Source organism: Triplophysa dalaica, chromosome 10 (assembly GCF_015846415.1).
Source record: "Triplophysa dalaica isolate WHDGS20190420 chromosome 10, ASM1584641v1, whole genome shotgun sequence".
Taxonomy (NCBI): Eukaryota; Metazoa; Chordata; class Actinopteri; order Cypriniformes; family Nemacheilidae; genus Triplophysa; species Triplophysa dalaica.
Window position 1 is genome coordinate 16,004,724 of NC_079551.1, and position 26,293 is coordinate 16,031,016.

General features: G+C 39.6%; 3 protein-coding genes across 3 annotated transcripts; 2 read left to right on the plus strand and 1 right to left on the minus strand.

Moving 5' to 3' along the window:
- The first annotated feature begins 2,633 nt into the window (after window positions 1-2,633).
- LOC130430373 (E3 SUMO-protein ligase ZBED1-like) lies at window positions 2,634-5,804 on the plus strand. Its single transcript, XM_056759462.1, has 2 exons — window positions 2,634-2,756; window positions 4,428-5,804. The coding sequence occupies exons 1-2, from the start codon at window positions 2,731-2,733 to the stop codon at window positions 5,242-5,244; spliced, it is 843 nt and encodes a 280-aa protein (XP_056615440.1). The 5' UTR covers window positions 2,634-2,730; the 3' UTR covers window positions 5,245-5,804.
- A 2,772-nt stretch (window positions 5,805-8,576) lies between these two features.
- Window positions 8,577-20,220, plus strand: LOC130430660 (uncharacterized). Its single transcript, XM_056759811.1, has 6 exons — window positions 8,577-8,815; window positions 8,903-9,050; window positions 9,156-9,974; window positions 11,253-11,317; window positions 11,527-11,627; window positions 20,174-20,220. The coding sequence occupies exons 1-6, from the start codon at window positions 8,577-8,579 to the stop codon at window positions 20,218-20,220; spliced, it is 1,419 nt and encodes a 472-aa protein (XP_056615789.1).
- Window positions 20,221-23,924: 3,704 nt separating this feature from the next.
- LOC130430710 (putative ankyrin repeat protein RF_0987) lies at window positions 23,925-24,941 on the minus strand. The gene is made up of 4 exons (XM_056759847.1): window positions 24,830-24,941; window positions 24,618-24,747; window positions 24,100-24,518; window positions 23,925-24,019 (listed from the first exon to the last, which is right to left on the minus strand). Exons 2-3 carry the CDS (start codon window positions 24,715-24,717, stop codon window positions 24,229-24,231), a joined length of 390 nt encoding a protein of 129 aa, XP_056615825.1. The 5' UTR covers window positions 24,718-24,747; window positions 24,830-24,941; the 3' UTR covers window positions 23,925-24,019; window positions 24,100-24,228.
- Between the last annotated feature and the right edge of the window lie 1,352 nt (window positions 24,942-26,293).

Genomic DNA, 26,293 nt, shown 5'->3' on the forward strand with positions numbered 1-26,293 from the left:
CGAAGAAATGATGTCCAGAGACCGGAAACTATGACTCTAGCGGGGGCAGCCTCATGCTGGAAATTGATTCCGGCGCCATGGGCCAGGAGCCTAGGAGGGGAAAGGTGAATCCAACGGCTGCCGCTTGTGCATCTAACGGAGACAGGCTCACGTTAGCAGCGGCGCCAAAGAAATGTGGTCCGGAGACCAGTGCTTGTGTCTCTGGCTGAGGCAGCTTCACACGAGAGACAAGTTGGTGAGCCGGGGTTCCTGATGGTTGTCGGCCAGCCTGGCCTGGGCAGCTAACTGTGTCGGCTGCTTGTGTAGTCGGAATCTGAAACTGAAAAGATTGATAAAATGCTCGCTTCTGGCCCAGGACTACCTGGGACCCATATGTCTGGCAGGTATAAGATCATGTTGAGTGTCACATGGCAAGGTTAGTGAACGTACGTTCTTTCTGCAACATTAATGAACGCACGGGTCTGTTAGCGAAGGTTAGACCTACCGTTTCGAGTTTACATCAAAAGTGATGCAGTCACCGTTATAATATAACTGTTTGCAGATGGAAGTAAACCAGAGTGTGCATGATGCTTGCTTATGCGCGGGAACACGGAAACATTAATCTGCTCAACACAAGTGATTTCTGGTGTGTTGTTTGCAAAGTGTGGTTCACTCATTATTACATAGTCTTGTTGTCAGCCCAACATATACGGGAAAAAGACATTAAGAACCTATCAAATTGCGCATTTGGGATATTGTTTAAAATAAACGCTGTATACGCCAGCTGAAGGAGTGTAGGTATGAATCAGAACTAAAGTTCTTAGCTCGCCAGTACCCATCCACCGATGAGCAAGATAGCACTCGACGTCATAAGGCGACATTAAACGACTTTTCGTGCAGGCTGTAGCTACTTCCAAATGTAAAAGTTAGGCAACACAGGTTCTCTGTACGGCACGGGTGCCGGAAAAGTCTGCTCGGGCTGGCCAGCGACATCCCATTCTTGAGGGCAGCCGTGGCAACAGCATTACAGCGGATGAAACTGTATATGGAGTAAAAAGATTGTACTCACCCCGCTTCTTGCGCGACGGCAAGTTCTTCATTTCAAACACAAGCAAACACAGTATAAACAATACATCATATAATTGAATTATTCGGAAATGAGACCATGAATTTGGGTTGAATAGATCGCGTGACTGCATGGACCAACAGAAATAAGTAATTCCCCGATGATTGTAACTCTTGGCAGAAAATTTTGCCTTCCGTTGAAACATAATCACATTGGCTGGCGTATCATATGATCAGGTCGAAATGCGTCGATCTTATGAAGACACCTGTCCCAATAGTAGGGAGCTTGCACTAGCAGCACTGGCGTGTCAAACTCATATGCCTGGGCGGCGAGCTAAGGTGCAGGCGGCTCTTGTATTTGGGAGTAAAGAAGTGATGAGCTGTATGTAAACCAACGGAGATACAGAATCACGTCCCGCAGCTGCGGGGGAAGATGTATGTATGTATTGAGAGATGCTTAACGGATCGGGCCTGTCGCGGGCTGCAACGATTTAGAGATCCGTAAGATCCATCGAATACATAGTGTCCTACCTGTGTTGATGAAATCCTTAAGAGTTTGGGTTCCATACGTAATTAGCTTGATGAAAAGCCAGAAGAAACGTGCATTATAAACAAGCTGCTGTTTTGCTTGTGCGTCTATTAGCGGCGCTTGTTGCAAAACGTCCGAGGCATGATTAAAACTTGTAGAGACTCCTCGGACACGACATCAAACGGAACGTTTCGATGTTTATCTGGCGAGAAGCATCAGGTAAGACTGTTTCTCTATTTATAGTAGAGCTTGCTTGAGCTGATAGGGTAGGTGCTGTGATTGCTAATGATGTACCAGCCGAGATGGTTGTGCAGAGATTGCATGCTCGGCTGATAGGTATTTGCTGGTGATGGAACGCCGTGCTGATTATATGCTTAGGTTCCTCCCGAACTTTGTTAATAAAACATCATATAACGCGAGGACTCCACACGAGCGACTTTTAAATGTATTTGAAGCACGCATGCGAATGAACTTTAATTAACTATTAAGCGTAAATACTAAAGAATATTTCTAGTTTAGTGAGAGTGAAAACAATAATGTGGCCATCTTAAAATACTTAAGATAGGCTGTCCTGGACAGCTAGCATAGAACCAAATGTCGATTTAGCCCTTTGCAGCTACGTCAACAGCGCCATGTTGCTGTCAACAAATGAAATTGAAAATAACGTTACAGTTTTCCCGAGTTCCACGTAAATACTACTGAGTCGATATCAAAACGATGAAAAACTATTGTCAATGTAATAAATGATTTTACAAAGTTATTTAATTTTTACATTCCGTATTCAAATCATTATATGCGAAATGTATGAGTCAGCTTACGAAAACTAACGTTAGACGTTTCTGTCTTATAGGTATATCTGTCTGATCACTTATATATGTATAAAATGAAGGTAGCAAAAAATAGATATTCATTAAGTCCACCGAAATGTGCTTCTGACTTTATGTTTTGCCATATTTTATTTGTACTTTAAAATACCTAGTTACTAAGTTTTAAATTAAAAGACACCTAATATTAGTCACTTCATTTCAGATCCCCTTGATGATGATGAGAGGTAAGAAAATATAGATGTAAAGTGAAGTCCTGTTTATCTATCTGTTGGAGATAAAAAAAACACAAGAAACAATATCTGTGCAGCTCTCATTCTGATTGGAGTGAAGATGACCAAGTTTTCAATAATAAAGAGGTAAGAATACATTTGAACATGATAATTATTATCGTTACAGTAGTGTTTCAAACAGGATTTTGTGTAACCAAAAAGACTATGTCTTCAAATCTGGGTCATATGCCATAAAATGGCGTTATTGGCATACAGAAAGAAATGTACCCAGGTGCACCGGCTAGAGAGCTTCAGAGGCTAAGTGACACTCGCTGGGCATGTCGATATATGGCTCTACATACTATTATGGATAGACTGCCTGCCATTAAGCGAGTCTTGCAAGACATAGTCCAAGAATACAGTGGTGTAGGGGTGTGCGATATGACTATATTAGATCGCGAACGATTAAAATGACTGCACAATCCACTTTATCGGAAAAATCGTTATATCGTCCTATATAGTGCACGACACGTTGTCTATTGCTGTCTATTGATTTCGTCAACATCCGTGCGATAGATGGCATCAAGTTAACAAACTCGTGTGCGTTGCTCGTAAATTTTGTGAGATTAAGCGACGCAGTCAGTGACAATGGAGGAAATGCGGAGGAGTTGGTCTCCAAAAAAAATTCAACATCTGTAATATGGAAATGGTTTGGTTTTTCCCAAACAGACAGGGTGCAAACCGCAGTTATTTGCAAGTGTTGCAAGGATAAGATTCGCACGTCGGATGGCAACACTACGAACCTTTTTATGCACCTTAAAAGAAAGCACCCGAAAGAGTATGCCGACAGCCAAATTATAAAGGGACCCCATGCGAGAGCATCAGGTACAACCAAGCAGCCAGAAACTACAAGGCTTAAACAAACGACTTTGACAAAAGACACATTTGAGAAAGGAAGACCGTATGTCAGAACGAGCAAGCGCTGGAAAGATGTAACTGATGCGTTGACATTTTACCTGGCCAAAGACATGATTCCCATAAAGACTGTGGAAAATGAGGGCTTTAAAAGACTGCTCAAAGTCGTGGATCCACGGTACGAAATACCCAGCCGCAAATATTTTTCTTCCACGGCCATTCCACAGCTTTATTCCGAGTGCCGCAGCAAGATGCAAAAAAAATTCAAAACGTAAAAGTTTTTGGCTACAACAGCTGATTTATGGTCTAGTCGTACGTCAGAGCCTTACTTAAGTCTGAGTGACTGTCTGACGATTCACTTTATTCATGACTGGAAGTTGTGCAGTGCGTGTCTAGAAACAACATATTTCCCTCAAGACCACACGGGCGAGCTCATAGCGCAAGGCCTCAGGGACGCGCTTGAATGTTGGGGACTGAAAGAAGCAAATATGACATGTATGACGACAGATAGCGGGGCCAATATGGTGAAGGCATTGGAGCTCAATAGCTGGACTCGTCTGCAGTTTTTTGGTCACAGACTCCACCTGGCCATCGGTCAGTGCAACTAAAAATAAATATATTTTCTCTGTCATTCAGGAGATTGTTGGTAATAAGAAATAATTGAAAATTACATTAGGAACATTGAACATTAAAATTATGAGATTAGTTAACAATAATAATTGCACTGTACTGTTATATGTAACTGTTTTTAATTATGTATATAAATATATTTGTTGAACATCTGTTTGGTTTCAATAAAATAATATAATTTTATAATAGCCTATAAACATTTGTAAATATAATTTTACATTGTGCATTAGGTTAAATATAATTAATACATTATTCTTTTTTATTGGAAAAAAGTGCCAAAGACCCTCGTGTTGAACGTGTAACATCGGTCTGCAAGAAAGTCGTCAATACATTCTCCTTCAGCTGGAAGAAAAAGAGGGACTTAAGTAATGCTCAAACTGAGCTAAAGCTACCTCAAAAGAAGCTCATCACCGAGTCCCCAACACGATGGGGTTCGAGACTCAACATGATCGAGAGAGTGCTCGACCAGGAAAAGGCAATTTCTCAGGTCCTGAAGGCAGACAAGAAGACGAGGCATTTGGTCCCTTCATGGCAAGATGTTGACGTGATGGAGTCTGTGAAAAAGGCATTTAGTCCACTGAAAGACTTTACTGATGCACTCTCCGGTGAGGACTATGTGAGTATATCTTATGTAAAGCCAGTGCTTCACCTGTTGAAAGTCAACATTTTGTGCCTGAATGATGAAGACACTGAACTAACAAAAACAATGAAGACAAGCATTCTCGCATACCTCACTGACAAATATCAGGACCCCACCAATGATGATCTGCTGGATATGGCTTCGCTTGTCGATCCCAGGGTTACAACACAATACATCGACAAAGACAAGATAGAGGGAATACAAACCAGAGCTTTGTCTGAGCTGGAGTCTTTGCTGACCATACAGTATCCAACATCAGATCAGCAGCCTACCTCTAGTACCTCAACCTCCACATCACAGAGCCCTGATGAGGGTCAGGCACCACCCAAGAAAGCAAAACAATCCCTTGCCAGCTTTTTTAAAGCCTCAGGTGTTGGAAGTGCATCTGCAGCCACAACATCATCTTCCTCATCTCTAAAAGAGGCAATAGTAGGAAAACTGAAGGGATAATTGTCCAAACCAAATGCAGAAAGTGAGGTGTAGTTCAGACTTTGAATGCCTACAGGGATGAGTCATTTTTTGATGACCTATGGAATGAAGTGTTGAACACAGCTGAGCAACGTGATACTGCAATACAGCCAGTCAGATTCAGAACGAGTAAAATATATTTTTCGTACAACCCTTTTCTACCCGGTTTTAGATCAGATGCTTAATGAGCTTAACAGAAGGTTTTCTAGAAAAAACTGTGAAATAGTAACTTGTATCCAAACTCTAAACCCTACAAGTGATGTGTTTCTCAAACAATAGTCCCTGTTTCCATTTGCTAGAATGTATGAATGAAATATTGAGGACTTGGGGTATGAACTCCATCAGTTCAGAAGAATTTTAGAAAGGAAAATACAGAGTGGCATGCAGAAGCCTTCCAGTGTAGTAGAGCTGCAATTATTCATTGAACCATATAAAGAAGTTTTCTTTGAGCTCTTTAAACTATGCAAAATAGCTGTTTCAATCCCTGTTAGTACTGCATCTTGTGAACAGAGTTTTTCTGTACTAAAGCTGGTGAAAACCTATCTCAGGCCCACAATGTCAGATTAAGTAATTTAGGTGTTCTAAGTATTGAGTCAAGGAGGGCAAAGGCCTTAAATCTAGATGAATTTGCTGATCTTTTTGCAAAAAAAAAACACAAAAATCGTAGAATACAGTTAATGTGACTGATATTGAATATGTAATGCAAATGTAAAAACAATTAAAATGCAATTTACTGTGACTAATACTGAATATGTATTGCAAATGAAAAAAATTAAATCCAAATGCAAATTCATTGTTGAATGATTATATCTATGGTATTTTGCCTGTTAATGCCTGCACTGCAGAAAATGATATGACAACGATAAGGTCTAAATTTAAATGGCCCCTCTAACAGTTCACCTTGCCCCAGCCTGGCCCCCCCCAGTTGAAATGGTCTAGAACCGCTACTGGTCTCGACGCTCGCACTTACAACTCTTTCAGTCGGACGACATTGTCAGCCTCCCATATTAAGTGAATCTGAAAGTCCATCTTTTACACCACAGACAATATACGACTTTTAAACTGCTGATATGCATTCAGAGCTTCACTGTTTTTTTATATGAAAAAGTGCATGTCACGTCTCGTGTGGACGTGGCAAAAAAATGCATTGCAAATGGCACTGAATATAACATCATGTCATATTCAATACTATTATTCTATATTATTAAACTATTCCAGTGGCACCGTTTCAGAACAAGCTTATAATAATGCTATATTCAGAACAAGCTTACAGTAGGTCTTGTCGAGGTTCCATCTAAAATATGCAATGAGAGTTTTTTTAGGAGGACTAAAAAAAGGATTTTTAATCAGACCACAAATAATACTTAATATAAGGAACAACACAAACATTCAAGTCAGTATATGATCATGATGTTTATATTGTTGAAGATATTTCTCAGGAAAACACTGATATCCAAATGGTCGGGTGAAAGTCGAGTCTCTGTAAGCCGGTGGCAGCCAGTTTCTGGTCAAGTCCTGCAAATTGTACATATATATTTTCAGATGTCTTAAGACTTATATGCGTGTTAGCATTTGTTAAACATTTTCAGCATAATTGAACAATTCTGCAAAAATAAACATTTCTAAATGGCGCATAGTGTAACCACGTTAATTTCTAGTTCATTCTATAGCATCTTCGGAAAAAAGATAAGCGAAATCATAATCAAAATAAGATTAAAATTACGGAAGAATAAGTAAACTTGAAAAGGGAAAATTTATGAAAAACACGGTATAAATGCATGGAATGTTTACTTTTTGTTGCAAAACTTCCGTTGTCACGGGAGGAAAACAAGGATCCAGTAGCAGGTGAATAGTTTATTTGCAGTGACAAGTGTGAAAAGTGATCAAACTAGTGGTAGTTCCCCAGCTATGATCCTCCGTGACTAGAGCACTGCTTGAACAAAATTAAATCCGCCTCTGATAGATTTTACCGAAGTCCGGTAATTAATCGACACCCGCAAGAATAACGGACATGCACAGCAAACTTGGACCGTAGACGTGCTGGGATAGAAAACAGGCAACGATCTGACAATAGAACAGTTAACTCGAGTTTGAAATTAGTTTATGATGTAAACGCTGTTAATGCCTAACAGGTGCCGCTAAAAGACAGCGCCCAGGTTGCAGAGGCAATGTTAACGAGACAGGTGCAGAAGTTAAGGAATTAGTCTGTTTGTCTAAAGTTCCGTGATATAACATGATCAAGAGCACAGTTTACAATTAATATATGTTCAGTGAATTAAATGGTGATTTTAGTGACCACCACTTGATTAGAGTCTTATGCATTGCCATATGTTCACATGCACAATTACAACACGTCAAAAAGTCTAACACGAGTCAAGGGACAAGAGCCCAACTCAGGGAAACATTACGATGATGGTGACTCTTGTTAGCTGGGAACGTTCCTAAAATATTAAAGTAGACACACGTTTTTAAAAACCAAGGAATGTTCTGATAAACTTTTAGGTGGAAAGCATATCTTTTTTTAATGCGGTTAATAATTTTGAATGGGTTACTATAAAGAAACTAAATAATTCTAACTATTTGAATTTATAATGATATTCCTTGTAATCTGTTGCCCAGTTTTTTTTAGCATATTCAGTAAGTTTGCTTAGTTCACTTTGCTACGCATGCAAATAAGTTAAATTTTACTTTACTGAACTTCACAGGATACTGGGACGCATGCATTACAAACATTAATGGATGTCTTTGCAGAAAACGGGTAAAAATATGCCTTTCAATTATTTTTCGTTTTTCAGTTCAGACTTTCAAGTGAAATAAGTAGTATTACAAGAAAAACACATTTATTAGGCCTCACCCTCTACTCAAAAATTCAAAATGATTCTTACACAACAAAAGGTACCGGAGAAGTCTCCTTGAACAAAACAATAAAACATGCAGAGAGGTTCGACTAAGATCTGAACTTTATTACAAACATAGACATGCACAACGTTTAAAGTAACAGAAAGTAAAACGAACATTGAGTATGAAACAAGAAGACAATGAAACAATAACTATCTTTAAGATGTTCACCTGCTCTACTCGTTGTCTTCTCTCTCTCTCTCATCACCTGTGTCTCTTTTTCTTTAATACGTTCACCTGCTCTGCTCGTCGTATTCTCTCTGTCGTCACCTGTGTCTCGTTTGAGTTCTGAATTTGCCAATTGATTGACGTCCTTGGGACAACATAAAGAGAGCGATGCATATTCCCAATCATTGACCGAAATAAAAAAATTCCCGGCAAGAAGTGACGTTTAACCTGAGTTTGCCCAAACAAGGATGGCTAGTCCTGCCAAGGTTCAAAAGGCAGACGAGAACACACTGGAAGGGTTCCTCTTCAGCGTGTCTCCCAGGAGAGAATCGAAGAACGGGAACCCATTTTTCAGAGCCGTACTTCAATCTGCCAGGCAGGAGTACCACGGAGTCGTGTTTTTTTTTCTATGGAAAGCCAGCGTTGTTCATGCAGGTGGCAAAGAACGGCAACGTTGTGAGACTGCGGAATGTCAAGCGGAGTTTGAGTAAGATCTGTTGTCTTATAGCCTACGTGGTTCCTTTAATTGCGCTCACCCGAAGGGCTTAACGAAAATCTTTTGCTTGTTCCTCAGGCTTTTCCGATCCGGATGGTTGCGACATCTTGTGTTCCCGTTCTACCAGCATGGAAGTGACGAGCCTGCCGTTTCTCCCCTGTGCGCCGCCGAGCTCCAAGAGGCGCTCACTATAGCAGAGGTGAAAGCCCTCGGACCGAAAGAGAAGGTGAGAATGTTAAAACTTAAACTGTTAAAATGCTTAAATGTTAATGTTTCTATGCGTCCATTGACCGAAATGGACAGAGCCTCACACTTTCTTTCTTTTTTGCAGGTGGGAGAAGTTTTTGGCAAAGTCAAACTCAACGGTTCTGTGAGCAAGGTAGTGCACGTCAACTGCTCAGATTGTGAGCTTAAGGAAATCGTCATCAACGACGGGACTGGCTACATAAAGGTGACCCTGTGGGACCCTTTTGCGAATGTAACTAAGGCCATGAAATCTTACGCCTTCAAAAATCTGTGCACCCGGGACAGAGGCGAGTTCATATACCTGCGCACAGGCCCGTCCTGCGTCGTCGAGCCGATTACCGATTTTACCGAGGCGGAAGACGAGAGCGAAACTAGCCAGCAGGAATCGAGGTCAACGGCGCTTTTGAGTGCCAAAGTGAAGGGCGTCGAAATCACCATCCAACGCCGGTGTCCCAGTTGCCGAGCCAGACAGACGGCGTTCATTGAAAAGTCCGTGTTGCACCGGTGCGAGGGCTGCAGGCTGAAGCAGTCGTCGCTGGCCTTCGTTGCCTCCTTCTCGGGGAAAGGCCATAGTCGGGACGGACAACAGCGAAGTCAATGTGGTCATTATCAGCTCGGCGCTGTCCATCTACTTGCGGTGGGCCGCCTGTGCAGTATGTTGAACGACGCAGAGGCCATCGAAGATCACCTTCTGGTGTTACCCGGCCTAGACCTGACCATCAATGCTGATTGGTTCCTTTTGTCTATCCAACGAGCTGTTGAGCCACCTGCCCCTTCGGAGGAGACTTTAAATAACTCTGATGAATTCCTTCAGGAGATGCTGGAACTTGCTGAGATTGCAGACCACCTGCCTCTTCACACACAGCCAGTGGTACTTCCAGCACCTGAAGAGACGTTGAGTGAGGTACAGTGTTTGTTCACAAGATTCCGTTTAGTTCGTTCATGTTTGGCAAATGACTTTGCCACAAATGTCCGGTTTGAAATGCTTTATTTAGTACGTATTTTTGTTGAAGTTCTGCTGAATGTTTCTGTTTGTGTTTCTTGCTGGTGCGTTAAACGTTTTGCATGTTTGTATTGCAATAAAGTTCAGATCTTAGTAGAACCTCTCTGCATGTCTTAATGCTTTATTGTTCGAGGAGTCTTCTCCGTTAACGGTACCTTGTCTCGTGTGCAAGAATCATTTTGAAGTAAAGATGACTAGAGGGTGAGGCCTAATAAAGTTTCGTGTTTCTTGTAATACTGCTTTTCCCCTGAAAGTCTGAACAACAGAAAACTGGTTAAAATATGCCTTTCAAAATTATTTTTTTATTCAAAGACATCCATTAATGTTTGTAATGCATGCGTGCCAGTATACTGTACATTTTTTCTTGAGGTTTCGTAAATACTAACCATGCAAAGTTACATTTTACATAAATATAGGTAGCAAAGTAAACTGTATGCAAATTTACTGAATCTACTCAATAAAACTGGCAACAGATTTGCAAGGAATATCATAGAATTATTCAAACTCAATTTTAATTTGGTGAATTTAATTAAAAATGAGACTCTTTCCAGCTAACAAGTTTTTAAAACCACTAAGGGATGAGCTGATAATAAAGTATGACTAGTTTCTGAATGTTTTCAGTTCCCAGCTAACGAGTCACCATCATGGAAATGTTTCCCTGAGTTGGGCTCTTGTCCCTTGACTTGTGTTTTAGACTTTTTGGCGTGTTGTAGTTGTGCGCATGTGAACAGTTGCAATGCATGAGAATCTAATCCAATAGAGCTAACTGGTGGTCATTAATCACCATTCGATTCACTAAACCTATATTAATTGTAAAGCACTATGAGCCGCTGAATTCTGCTGTCCATGTTGCTAGGCTAGAAACCTTTGAAGATTTTGCTGAAGTCTCAAAGAACGCAAGCTCTGGGAGCAAAGGGTATGATTTCTACAGAAATTGGACTAAACTGTCAATAAGACTAGACCTCCAAGTCTCAAAAAAAGTCTAAATTATCTATATTGTGCAAAAAATATGCTTTTCGCAGCATCTGTTAACATGCACACAGCTTTATAGGATGTATTGTATGGATAAGTCAACATGGCTAGTTCCCATTTAAGATCAATCTGGCAACAATCAGTATATTTACAACACCATTGGTTTATTCATAATGTATTGAGTGGCTTTTCATGTGTCATGTACAGGTGTCCCAGCTCTCAAAGGTGGGAGGGAGGAATAACAAAGACTGCGTCCATAAAGTAATGGACATGTATTAAACAACTGTCACATGCTCCGAATATAGAATATAATTATGCAGTTAAATTTTTACTCATTGCCTGCTCTGTTTGCCCTCCTCTTAGCACATAGATAGCATAAATGCAGAAAGAGATGATTCATTAGGAATAATGCAAGCATAAATGAATATTTGTAGAATGTAGGCGTTGACCTCACTATATGATTTTCTGCATGTTTTCTCAGGCTTTTCACCAACAGCCTAATGGCTGCTTTCAACATGAAGGGGCGGGGTCCCAGTGAGAAAAAAGCCTTCCAGGATACCGTTCTTTACTCGGTGGTAAAAGGTAACTGCATTTTTCATGTTTATACAGGTGCTTCTCAAATTAGAATAGTGGAAAAGTCAATTCATTTTAGGAATTCAACTTAAAGGTCCAATATCTAAATTTCTTCGCCGCTGGGGGTTGCTAACCTCTTACAAGACACACACGGCGCGAGTCCCGCGAATATAAAGGAAAATTGACAATTCTACAGAAATACACGGAATTGTTGAATTACTACTCGCAGGTCATTATATTAGACGAATGAAACTTGCAGCGCTGTTTCACTTAGTCAAACCGTTACACGATCAAACTAAACTTGTGTATTGTAAGTTATAATGTTATTCTATGTGTTAGTTTGTCCGTATGAGACTAGCAGGAATTTCAACATTAGAGTAACATACAGATCCTATTCTAACATCTCATCATGTAAACTATATAACATTGATTATTGCACAGGTAAGAAAATGTACGTAAAACTAAAGTACATGTAAGAGCAGCGTCAAGTGGAAGTTAGTCTCGGACGTAGAGCTCTCGACATCTCGAAAACACCGCGCGATGTTCACTCGCCGTCATCTACTGCGAAACTAATTTATTATATAGACTCATTACATGCAAAGTGAGAGATCTCAAGCCTTTATTTGTTATAATTTTGATTATGGCTTATGAAACCCACAAATTCTAAATCTCAGAAAATTTGAATATTACATCAAAATTGATAAAAAACAGGGATTTTAAATCCAGAAATGTTGGCTCTCTGAAAAGTAGAATCATGCATATATACTCAGTACTTGGTTTTTTAAAACGGAATTTATTTTATTTTTATGTATTCGAACAAAACTGTGGTGTCTATATTAAGGCACTGGGCATTTCAAATATTTTTGAAATCACCATCATTCTAAATAAATTATTTATTTCCAGTTTAATTTTCTGATCCCCCATGGGCCCCTCCTCACTAGTTCTCTTGGTCCCCCCATTTATTAAATCCTGGAATCGCCCCTGCCGAGTATATATGCATGATTATACTTTTCAGAGTGCCAACATTTATGTATTTTCAATCTTTTTTTATGTAATCTAATTTTCTGAGATTTTGAAATTGGGGGTTTCATAAACTGTAAGCCAATAATCATCAAAATTATAACAAAGGCTTGAAATATCTCAGTTTGCATGTAATGAGTCTATATAATATATTAGTTTCACCTGTTAAGTTGAATTCCTGAAATTAACTTTTTCATGACATTCTAATTTGAGAAGCACCTGTATATATCTAATTTAGCTTACCAATTGTATGTCTTATGGGAAGGTATGCAAATCCATGCAATTGTTAATTGATAAAATGTAAATACAATGTGTAGTAGGGGCCTTAATGATGTAAGACGTGGTTTATTCATGCACCATCTAATATATTTTCTTTAGCAGCCGCAGTAATGAAGTGGAGTAAAACAGCCACAGAAGTGGAAATCAGGGCTGGCATGGCTGAGACACTTAAACATGCTCCAGGGAGAGCTGGAGGTGGAGGTTGCAAAGTGTGAACATTTAGTGTACATTTTCTATCTTAGAGTTGTGTTTTGTTGAATCTTGGAAAGTGAACTGTGTTGGTTACTGGACCCCCTATGTTTATTGCACTGACTCTTATGTGAAATCTGTGTTGGTTACTTGACTGTTTGCACTATTTAAAATGTGCTGTTTTAATAAAGTTATTATAAGCTAGCCCTTTAAAGCTTTGTTTCATTCATATGTTAATATAAAATGTTATTTGGCATGTTAATGTGGACTTGAGAATTGACAATAGTCATTTAATAAATGTTAAAGATCGACCTGTTTTCAACGTTGAAAAGTTGGACAAATTTGACGTCTTTTCAATTTTCATTTTCAACCCTCAGTGGACCGTAATTGGACGTTGACTTTTTGCTAGCTGGGTAATATCAGTTATAGTTTAATTGCATTTTAATATCTAGAACATTTGCATCTTCCATTGGTCCAAGTCTCTCTAAATCATCTTGAGTTCTTTGTATCGTGTCTGCTTCTTTTTCAAATTTTGCAATGTTTGTGTCCATTATACTTTTTACTGAATCAAGCGTCTCACACATTGTCACATTGCCAGTCTCACCACATCTGTTACATTAGATGGAACACAAGTCATTGGTCCATGAACAAGAGAGTTTAAACAGTTCAGTTCAGCAGGAACAGGATCCAGAGGAAGATTATTTACCAACACTGGTGACAGGACCTGTAGATATTTTTTCTTTAAACTGTTCAATCACACAGTCATCTCTTTTCTTTTGATCTTAGCATTTTTATATTTCTGTGTGTTGTAGTCAATCACCATATTTCTGTGTATTTCATTCTGACTGTTCTGGATTGGTAGTATACATCTGTAAGCTATACTCCTTCAGAGAGTCCCGATGCTCATCATTTGATTTCTATTTACCTATATTATATTTTTTGCCTTGTTCTTGATGCTCTTGATATTGCTTATATTTTTTAGTGCTAGATTTAATCACTTTGTCTTTTTAAGTTTCATCCTCATGATATCTTTTGTTTATATTGTCTTTAGTCCTCTGTTTTAAATCATCATTAGTCCTGTAGTTTCTGTCTGTATAGCCTACGTTGATGTGATGTAGGTTTTAACTCTGAACCTTCCCATGATGATTTACAAATGCAAGCACAATTACCATCTTTCTCTTTACACACACAACGGCTTCATAATGACAGTTATTAACATGTTTCCGGTAAATCACATTGTATTGACAACCACGTCTGTTCGATGAGACACTTGAGGATGAATATTTCAGCCATGTGTTTTGACTATGTAAATATGTCAACACCAATTAAATCACTGGTAGCCTGAATCTCAAATTCTGTTGCCCAAACGCCCAGATACTTCATTCTTGATGTGGAAATATAATCTGATTCCGAACTGTTTCCTTCCAGTGAATGTGCTTTGATTGATTTTGTAGAATGTGTGTATTAACAGCACGTCTCACTTTTCCATGTTCTTGTTTATTTCCACTTACAGCATATGATACAGAACGTAAAAAGCAGTTCCCATCAGCTTCAATACCTTTGGATTCACAAGGCTCAGCCATTTAAAAATCTCATTAGCATTGTTTTGTTCCCTTTCAATTTTTACAATGTTCAACTTCAAGCAAATACTTTGTTGCTGCATTGTGAACGGGCTAAACAGAAAAGAGTCATTGACAGTTTGTGAGATAAATTCAACATCAGCTGTATTTTCATTTGTTGACTCCAGACAAGGTACTACAGGTGTCTTTTCAGCAAACGTTTCATTTACAGATATTTTCTCTGTGATTGTGACATCAATCAAACACTAATAGTAGCTAACATCAGTTTCCATCCATCCATCCATCCATCCATCTTCTTCCGCTTATCCGGGGCCGGGTCGCTGGGGCAGCAGTCTAAGCAGGGATTCCCCCACACTTCCCTCTCCCTAGACACTTCCTCCAGCTCTTCCGGGGGGACACCGAGGCGTTCCCAGGCCAGCCGGGAGACATAGTCCCTCCAGCGTGTCCTAGGGTCTTCCCCGGGGTCTCCACCTGGTGGGACATTCCTAACCTTCCCGGGAAGGCATCCAGGGGGCATCCGGAAAAGATGCCCGAGCCACCTCAGCTGGCCCCTCTCGATGTGGATGAGCAACGGATCTACTCTGAGCTCCTCCCGAGTGACCGAGCTTCTCACCCTATCAACATCAGTTTCCATTTCAGATTTTACAGCTTAAGTAAATTTCGCAGGTTCATCAGGTTTCAGGATTGCCCACAGAGAGAGGAGTCATGTTTGCATTCACCCTGGTTACCTCAAAGGCAGTCTCATGTGCTTTCATTGGCGCGCACAGAGACCTGATGTCCCGATGGAAAACCACTACATTCTTATCCTCAGATGATATGGTCCCGTCAGAGTTTCGATCATGTGGATCAAACACTGCATACCAGGAGCCGTGTCTGATCGCTGCACATATGTTAGATTTAATATTCAACAAACAGGCATCAAAACTCTGAAAAGCTCGAGTCAGTACTTTATCTAGAGACAAGTACACATTACGCATGTTTGTCATACTTGTGAACACCAAAGGAGCCAGATATTGGTGTACCATAGTTTATTGAGAAAGGACAATCATTCATTGTGTGTGTTTTAGGCAGCTCCTCAACACATATGATCCTATGCTGGGGTCACTGATTTTTCCTGCATGTTCCAATAGTTGAAAGACAGAATTACAATAGTTATACATTTTATGACACTTCCAAAAATGATGTCCTAATGATGCTGGGGATATACCACATCTTTCACATGAGGGGTCCACGGAAGAAAACATCTTCGAGAGCTTTAGTTTACATTTACATTTATATTTAGCAGACGCTTTTATCCAAAGCGACTTACAGTGGACTTATTACAGGGACAATCCCCCTGGAGCAGCATGGAGTAAAGTGTCTTGCTCAAGGACACACTGGTGGTGGCTGCTGGGATCGAACCAGCGACCTGTGATTTACCGGTTCAGTGCTTTAACCCACTAGACCACCATCTCCCGTGGTGGTCAGATAAATGAAGTCTGTGCAGGACTTTAAATGGTATTAATCCATGTCTTATACACAGAAGTGAGGAATGAACCCATTCTTGTGCTCACTCTCATTGCCTATCAGGTATATTTATTTCAAGATCTTCTTGCCTCGGCTCTCTTATGCTGTAGTGAGACATTAGACTCTAACTGTGATAGTTTATGACATATATGGATATTCCTCCTTTAATACATGGACTCTTTAAAAATAGTGAATCCATTTGTGAATTTGTTGGCTGGCAGACCCATCCCACCTTCTGCTTTAGTTCTCTGCAAGTATATCTTCTTAATTCTCAGAGTTTCTTTATTCCAAATTAACGGAGTGACCATTTGATCCAAATTTAAGAAGGACTCATATATTAATATATATTGGGATTTACTGAAATATGAAAATATACCTACGTGAGATACTCATTTTGGGAAAACTTCAAAATTGCAACTCTCATTGCCTGCCCAGGTGTTTTGTGACAGCACTGAAATCACGTATTTTCCAGAGTTTACTTTCTAAAGTTGTGAGTGTTCTGAGACAGAGGAACATCTTATAAATTCTAGTTGAATAATGTGCTCTCAGAAGAACCAGACATGTGGTCTGAGGTGTCCTTATAAAGCTTCAATCTAATAGTGTTTGTATGAGACACAGCTGCTCTCCAATGTCCAGTTTAATGAGTAAATTGATGTGTGATGTCATCAGTTCTTCCTTCACCAATGAGAACACATAAGATCTGATGATGATGAGCAGCAGCTGTACACAATCAAAAGCTCTTGTACTTCAGCACTTAAATACACTGACTCAACACTTAAATACACTGACTCAACACTTAAATACACTGACTCAACACTTAAATACACTGACTCAACACTTAAATACACTGACTCAACACTTAAATACACTGACTCAACACTTAAATACACTGACTCAGCACTTAAATACACTGACTCAACACTTAAATACACTGACTCAACACTTAAATACACTGACTCAACACTTAAATACACTGACTCAGCACTTAAATACACTGACTCAACACTTAAATACACTGACTCAACACTTATATTCCTCTTCTAGTCATTATATAATCATATATAATATAGTCTTGATATTGTTGATATTCACTGAATGAATATATTACTTTGAACTTAAAGCTTCTCAATTGCATGGGTTTCATAGACTGGGTCACATATGTGACCATGGACAATAAAACTAGTCTTATGGGTCAATGTTTAGAAATTGAGATTTTTACATAATCTGAAAGAAGAATAAATCTGATTTCTATGGATGTATGAGTTGTAAGCATAGAACAGTATCTGGCTGAGAAAGTTTTTATATATTTAAAGTGGAAATTTACAAAATATCTTCATGGAAGATGATCTTTACTTTATATCCAAATGATTTTTGCCATAAAAGATAAATCTATAATTTTGACCCATACAATGTATTTTTTCCCGTGCTATTTAAGACTTAAGTTTTGTGATTCAGTGTCACATATGTCTTATGACTACAGAGATCAGCTCTATGCTTTGTATTTTTAGGCACCACAAAGACTCTATAACTCATCTATGACCCAGCTAACAGGAAACGTTCCCACAACTTTCACTAATGTTGTTTTGAAGGTATTTAAAGGTTAGGGGAAAACATTCTTAAAATAATGTTTATGTGATGTTTTTATAATGTTTTCAATGTATGAGTAACGTTCCTTTAATGTTAAGAAAAAGCGTCTTTAGATCAACATTCTAGAAACGTTCTATTTATGTTATTTTTACTCAATGAATGCTCTTGTAAATCTGAAGGAAATTGTGCTTAGAACAACGTTCTTGTAATATTGTTGTGATGTTTTTCTATACTTGATGAAGGTTTTTATAATATTAAGAGAAAACGTTCCAAGAACAATGTTTTCAGAACGTTGTGTTGATGTTATTTGTAGCTGATAAATGTTCTGATAATGTTAAAGGAAAATGTTCTTAGAACAACGTTCTTGTAACATTGTTTTGATGTTTTTTTTGCAATTGATGAAGGTCTTCATAATATTAAGAGAAATGTTCAAAGAACAATGTGTTTAGAACGTTGTTTTGATGTTATTTGTAGGTGATAAATGTAGGTGATAGACATTGGTTAAAGAGTTGGACTTGTAACCCGAAAGTTGTGAGTCTTAGGACCCCCAGAAAATGTAATTAGGGGAATGAATAAACACCACTCTCTTCACTCTCATTCCAACAACCAAAGGAGCCCTTGAGCAAGTGTGACTTCTGTGTTTAACGCAAGCACCCACTGCAGTTTCTAGTTGGGGAGACTTAAAGGAGAGTGAAATGGGAAAATAAGAAATTAGTTAAATTAGAACAGCACTTCTATACACCAATGCAGTGTGCGGTGTAAGGCATCTGCTAAATTTATCAATTTTCTCAGTTTCCCATTTCTCCCTGCTTTGAGTCTTGCAAACCGGAAACGGATGAGGGTTCTTCCGGTTTAACTTGAGCACTTGGATGGGTGAAATGCAGAGCACAAATTCTGAGTATGGGAAACATGTACTCGGCCAAACGACACTTCTAAGAAAGAAATAACTACATATTTATGGTAGAAAATGTAGCTAGAAAATTTAAATGTCTACGATTGGTATGCCCAGTTGAGACCTCTATAGGATCTCTGTGTAACAAAAAAATTGACATTTGAGGCAACGTGTCCTATGCAGCAGCACAGTGTCCTGTCATCTTGTGCACCATGCTTTGTTCACAGTGTAACATGTATATATGAATTTACAGTAATGCTGCTCTGACTTCAAATGATTGAGACCTGTATAATTTTCTCCTATAGTTACATTTTAACTTAATGGACTACTCAATGGTTGCTCTTTTATGCATCAGTGAGTGACTAAACACCTCTGCACATAACCTGGGACAAAAATATAGCACAATTATAGTTTTTCATGGCTCTAAATTATAAATGAAGGACAATTTATAGATGGGCCTGGCACAGAGTCTGTGTTTGTTTAGCAGTCTGGCTAGTGGTATTTTTATTAAATTTATATTAACATTAATTAACATTTTTTTATATAAACCTTAGAAAATATTATATTTACTTTATTAGAATAATTGATGGCATTTGATAAAATATTAGATTATTAATTGTGTAATCATATTTTAAGTGTCTATTAAGTAATTAATCAATCAATCCATTATCCATCAATCCATCATGGGAAATCAGAAATATTATGAAGCTGATATTTTAAAATGTAAGATAGCTTTTTAAGAGTAAGGCGCCCAAAACGGATCGCGTATGCGCACAACAAACGTTTGTTCACTCCACATGGTGCTTCACTAGGTGAGTACAGAGCATGTTTTCTTATGTAATCTTATCTTTGTGTGTTTATCGCGATTATACTAAATTAAGATGCGAGTGGATATTACATTACCGTATATTGACATGTTTTGAAGTATATTTTACATTTAAATCTAGCCTATGTGTAAGCCTATTTCAGCTAAAAACATACCATAGTATATTTATATTTTTTATCCTTCAGAAAGTGCAGTAAAATAAGTAAATGTTTCATTATCGATTTCAGTCACTCTTGTCTTTCATTTAATACTTTGTTGAACTTGGAGCAGGGCGCCAATATTTGAATTCGGTGGTTAATCACTGATGGCAGATCTGTTTGACCTCAAAATTATTTCACAAGAGTTTAAGGTACTTTGTTGTTTGCGGGTTATGATATTATAGATTTTGCATGGCGTAGGAACATATTTTAGTTGATTAGTTATCATTGTTGACCAATAATATTTGTTTCTTTCCAGAACGTTATGGGAACGTTCTGATAAAATTAAACACCAAAAATATCACCATATGTTTAAATGAACCTGTTAACACCGTGTCCTAACCAAACACGATCCTAACCAATCTTTTCTATGTTAACCAATGGTTTTGTCCTAACCAGCCGCGATAGCGCTGCGTGACGAGCAACGGCCGTTTCTATTTTAGAAACAAGACGCATATCTCTCTTCGTAATCTTTTCAGCTGCAGCGTGTGAGGCGGTGTGGACAGAGACAAACTGTTCTGATTAGCTCCGTCTTTTGATTGATTGACGCGTCCCGCCCCTTTTCTGCGCTCGGTATGGACAAACAAATTGCTTATAGCAGTCGTGTTTGGTTAGGATGCGGTATAAGCTATTACTGTAATATATATCATTTTTTAAAAATACAATATTTTGAAATACAAAGTTGAAGATGAGGCCGGCTTTCCATTTTTTAGTTTTGTCATATATGGATTTTTGACTCTTTCTACATAAATGACTTTATGAAACAGGGATGAAATCGTCTTGGTTACGTATGTAACTTCAGTTCCCTTTCTGTCGGTCTCTCGACGTTGTGTCGAGAACGACAGATGGGGTTCGCCCTTGAGAACCAATCAACTCTGACTACTATAGAAAAGGCCAATGAAATTTGGCGAATGAAATTTTCATGTCTCCGCCTCCGGATGTCCAGTATAAAAGGAAGCCGGCGTGCAGCATTCATTTACCTCTTGTTCTGAAAAGCCTGAGGGCCTTTCACGACTGCAGCAGAATACGATACGTGTTTGTGGCATAAGGCACACAACGTCTCGTTCCCTCCATCACGTGGGTTACATGCGTAACCAAGCGTTCCCTTTCTGTCAGTCTCTCAAAGTTGTGTCGAGAACTACAGATTGGGTTGCCTATGAAAAACGCCACAACGCTGTATCGCGTCACAATCTCAGGGAAGGGCGAGCCCCATCTGTCGTTCTCGACACAACGTCGAGAGACCGACAGAAAGGGAAATGTATTCTAGTGCCTCACACCTTTCCAAAGACACAATGTTTGTCATGATAAAATAAGAATTCACATACAAAATCTTGAAGATGGCCTCATGGCTTTCCATTTCTTGATGTTAGTTTCGTCAAATACAGATTTTTGACTCTTTCTGCATAAATGACTTTATGAAACATTGATGAAATATGTATTCTAGAGTCTCAGACTCAGACCTTTCCAAAGATATAATGTTTGTCATGATAAGATAAGAATTCACATGCAAAATCTTGAAGTTGGCCTCACGGCTTTCCAATTTTTGCAAACGGGGCCTGCATGGCTCTTGCTTCCACCGCCTCCCCAATGGGGCTGAGTTTCGGCATTAGCGATGCAATCTGCTTCCGGTTCCGCACAACAGGGTGGACGTGCATCTCATGGATACTGCATCCCCTCCTTGTCTCAAACGTGGCATCGCATGCTTCACAACGATTATGGGGAGCATGGAATGTTAAGGGCTCCTTTGTTGAAGGGAGCGTGGAATAGCCCTTGGGAGGTGTCTTTAGGGAGGCGCAGCCATTCCCTTATTAATCTTCTGATCATGATGTCCATTTTGTTCAGCGTATTCCGATGTGCCTGTCCCAGGACCAGCCCATGAATCAGTCTCGGGAACAGGAAATCTCTCACAATCATCAGGCGCTGATGAGGCTTTAGGGGGGCCGCCTTGACCTCTGCTAGCATCCCTTCCAGGTCTTGGGTCCTCTTCGGTATTACTTTTCCCTTCCAGTTAAAGTGGATGCCAAGATACCTCTGAGAGTCCTTCATACCCATCGGCTCAATCGGCCCTCCAGTCGAGGTGTAAGATTTCGGGGAGAGAAGCATTGACTTCGACCTGCCGTCCTTCTCGATCGTCATCGCAGCTGACTTTTTGGCATTCAAGCTCATGCCGCAGCTTGACAGAGCCGTGCATAGGCTGTCCAGTTTGGCCTGTAGGTCTTGCTTCCCCCCTCCGCGCCGAGCCCCGCGAAACACAAGCCCCCCCCCGACCCGCAGACCCACTATTTTGCCCGCTTACTCACTATTTTGTCAAACTCTACCAATGAGGGGCAAGGTAATGCGGGGCCACACCCACTCCCCCCCAGGCCCGCAGACCCACTATTTTGCCCGCTTACTCACTATTTTGTCAAACTCCACCAATGAGGGGCAGGGTCAAGATGGGCCACCCCCACGCACCCCCCGGCCTGCAGACCCACTATTATGCCCGCTAACTAACTACTTTGCCAAACTCCGCCCGGGAAAGGCAGAGGTCGCTTGGGCCTTCCAGGAGGCTTCGCCATGAGCACCGTAAAGCAAGTTTTATGCCGCTGGACCTTTCGGTAACGATGTCCGCGAAACCACCATTCTGCCCATTGAGCCACCATGTTTGCTCTGGCCACGAAACCACTATTGTGCCCGATGGCAATTTACATAGACACTTGCCCATGAAACCACTATTGTGCCCGATGGCAATTTACACAGACGCTCTATTGACTACAAGGAAACATTCCCACGAAACCACGATTGTGCCAGTTTGCAATTGATTACAATTGCAAACTACAAGGAAACATGCCCACGAAACCACTACTGTGCCCATTTGCAATTTACAAACACGCTCTATTGATTACAAGGAAAGCTTGCCCCACGAAACCACTATTGTGCCCGTTTGCAATTTACACATACGCTCTATTGATTACACAGACACTTGCCCACGAAACCACTATTGTGCCCGATGGCAATTTACACAGAAGCTCTACAGATGACAAGGAAAGCATGCTCACGAAACCACGATTGTGCCCGTTTGCAATTTACACAGACGCTCTATTGACTACAAGGAAACATGCCCACGAAACCACTATTGTGCCCGTTTGCAATTTACACAGACGCTCCATTGATTACAAGGAAACATGCACACGAAACCACTATTGTGCCCGTTTGCAATTTACAAACACGCTCTATTGATTACACAGACACTTGCCCACGAAACCACTATTGTGCCCAATGGCAATTTACAAAGACGCTCTATAGATGACAAGGAAAGCATGCCCATGAAACCACTATTGTGCCCGATAGCAATTTACACAGACGCTCCATTGATTACAAGGAAACATGCCCACGAAACCACTATTGTGCCCGTTTGCAATTTACACAGACACTCTATTGATTACAGGGAAACATGCCCACGAAACCACTATTGTGCCCGTTTGCAATTTACAAACACGCTCTAAAGATTACAAGGAAAGCTTGCCCACGAAACCACCATTGTGCCCGTTTGCAATTTATACAGACGCTATATTGATTACACAGACACTTGCCCATGAAACCACTATTCTGCCCGTTTGCAATTTACACAGACGCTCTATTGACTACAAGGAAACATGCCCACGAAACCACTATTGTGCCCGTTTGCAATTTACACAGAAACTGACCAGAGGACCTTTATTTTGACATATGGCATCATACCCAATTAATTTTATATTAAAAAATGAACAAAACTGAGCATAAGACCTTTATTTTGACATATGGCATCATACCCAATTAATTTTATATTAAAAAAATGAACAAAAACTGACCAGAGGACCTTTATTTTGACATATGGCATCATACCCAATTAATTTTATATTAAAAAAATGAACAAAAACTGACCAGAGGACCTTTATTTTGACATATGGCATCATACCCATTTAATTTTATATTTTATAATAAGCAAAACTGCCCAGAGGACCATTATTTTGAAATATATGGCATCTTACCCAATTAATTTTATATTTAATAATGAGCAAATGTGACCAGAGACCCTTTATTGTTATAAATAAATGCTTTTTAAATACTAACGTGTTACTATTACTTCAGCAATATGTGTGGAATCTTATAAAAGAGAAAATGCATTAAGAAACATGACATTTTATTAAATAAGTTACAATTAACAAGAAATTCATAAAACATAGAAAATAAATTCATAGGAACATATTAAGAGATTCATACAACATATTTACAATTAAAAAAAATCTACAGGTCCATCAACATCCTGAAACCCAGATTCTTGATTTCTTCAATCTCCATGTTGTCTGAAAGAAAAAGAAAGAGTTTGTTAAATTGCTGACTTTTTTCCACCATAGAAGCATCGAAAACACAATGGAAGACCTACAGATTTGATTAGCAATGGCCTCCTCCTCCTCTAGAGTGATGGTGGGGATGTCTGTGTTTAAACAAAGCATTGGTTTAGTTTTCAGAGTTGGAATGCACATTTTAGACTAACTAAGATGTCAGTTACTGCTTAAGACTCACCCATGTTCTCCAACATACTGAGTTCATCCTCACTAAATAGGAGGGGACTGAATAAGCCTCCCCCGTAGGCTGAAGAGGCAGGAGAGGGAGGGACGATGGGTGGGGGGGAAGGCTCATATGAAGGGGTGGCTGGCGTGGCAGGGATGGCACTTCTAGGAGGGCTGATGTGAGGGCTTGAATATTCAGGAGTGAGAGAGGAGCTGAAGGAAGGGGTGGCAGTCACATCAGGGGAAGAAGGGTGGGTGTTTATGTTTAGGGTCTCAGGAGCGATGGGGTTTCCTGGGAAATCACAAGAGTCGCACAACACTTGAGATTTATTATGTCATGAGAGAGTAGTTGAGTAGTATACACACTTTTTATTGACAACCTACCACCTACCTGAATTGCGCTGCGGCTCATCCTTCAGGGTCACCATGGGGATGTCAGGGTTGCTGGGCTCCAGCTCTCGCAACTTCCCCATGGGGACCTCTCTCTCCATTCTTTTAACAATTTTGCTCTTCTTAACTGACTGAAAAAGACAAATTGACATCCAAGTGTGTAGAAAACTAACCAAAAAAGCAACAATTAAATGTTTTTTATCAATGACTTACAGAGATGTCTGGATGGCCAGTTTCTAAGTGCTTTTCGAACTGTTTAAAAAACACATTGCACAAGGGGCAGATCTGTCCTCCAAGGAAGACTCTGTCCCTTGCCAACTTCTGCCATAACTGGCGCTCCTGAACATTTGTGATTTTATACATCACCCTAAGGTGCTGCTTAAAATTGGTAATGTCCTTGTGGCACAGGGGGCATTCAGACCTTGGAACCTGGAAGACAAAATAAAGGTTCAAATAAGCAGACATGCATGCAGGGCAGACATTAGATGCTGTAAAAGACACATGTTAGAAGGCATACACATGATCTTTAATGTAATTGCATTGTTATGAGGTCACAGGTTAAACTGAGCTCATACACACAAAGGGCCTTCCCCAGATGCTGTAAAAGACACATGTTAGAAAGCATACACATTATCTTTAATGTAATTGGATTGTTAAGAGGTCACATGTCAAACTGAGCTCATACACACAAAGGGCCTTCCTCAGATGCTGTTAAAGACACGTGTTAGAAAGCATACACATGATCTTTAATGTAATACTGTGCAGAGTGTGATGAGCAGATGCAAAATGAACAAATACATTGCATTGTTAAGAGGTCACAGGTCAAACTGAGCTCATACACACAAAGGGCCTTCCTCATATGATTTTAAAGACACATGTTAGAAAGCATACACATTATCTTTAATGTAATACAGTGCAGAGTGTGATGAGCATATGCAAAATGAACATATACATTGCATTGCAAACTGGGCTACAATTATTGCTGAATTAAAATACTTTTTAAAGAAAATGACATTTAAAAGAAAGCAAAGTTATACTCACATGTGTCATGCTTGCTTGTCTGGTCAAAACCGTGTGGTTTCGCTGAAGAATAAGATGGTGGTTAGGGTAAGTTTGTTGACAAACATCTTGCTCTCCAGACACTCTCACCTGAGCTTCAAAGCATGTTCAATTGTTCACAGAGAAAACTTATGGCCTACATGATTTTAAATGGTTTGATTACTTTGTTCTGTAAGTTCTGAATGTTTCAGCCTCTGGTGTATGCCCTGAGCATTCTTTGACCTCTCACAGTGAACACACTGCACAATGCCATAAATTATTATTACCTTTTGCATACATTCACCACAGTCTACACTATAATACATTAAAGATCATGTGTTTGCATTTTCATTTGTGTCTTTTTACGTATCCATATGAGCTCAGTTTAACCTGTGACCTCTTCACAATTTAATGTTTTTGGGCCTTTTGCATAAATTCACCTCATACTAGTGTAGAATGTAGTAAATGATACAAATGAGAATGCAAACATATGCTCAATAATATATTATACTTTTGTTGATTATGTGCATGCTTAAACCTTTTTTACAGAGTATGAATGTTAAAGCTTCTGATGCAGGCCGTGCATGCACATTTTGCTTAGGTGAGACAAATTATAGAGTCTTTTTTCACTTAACATTT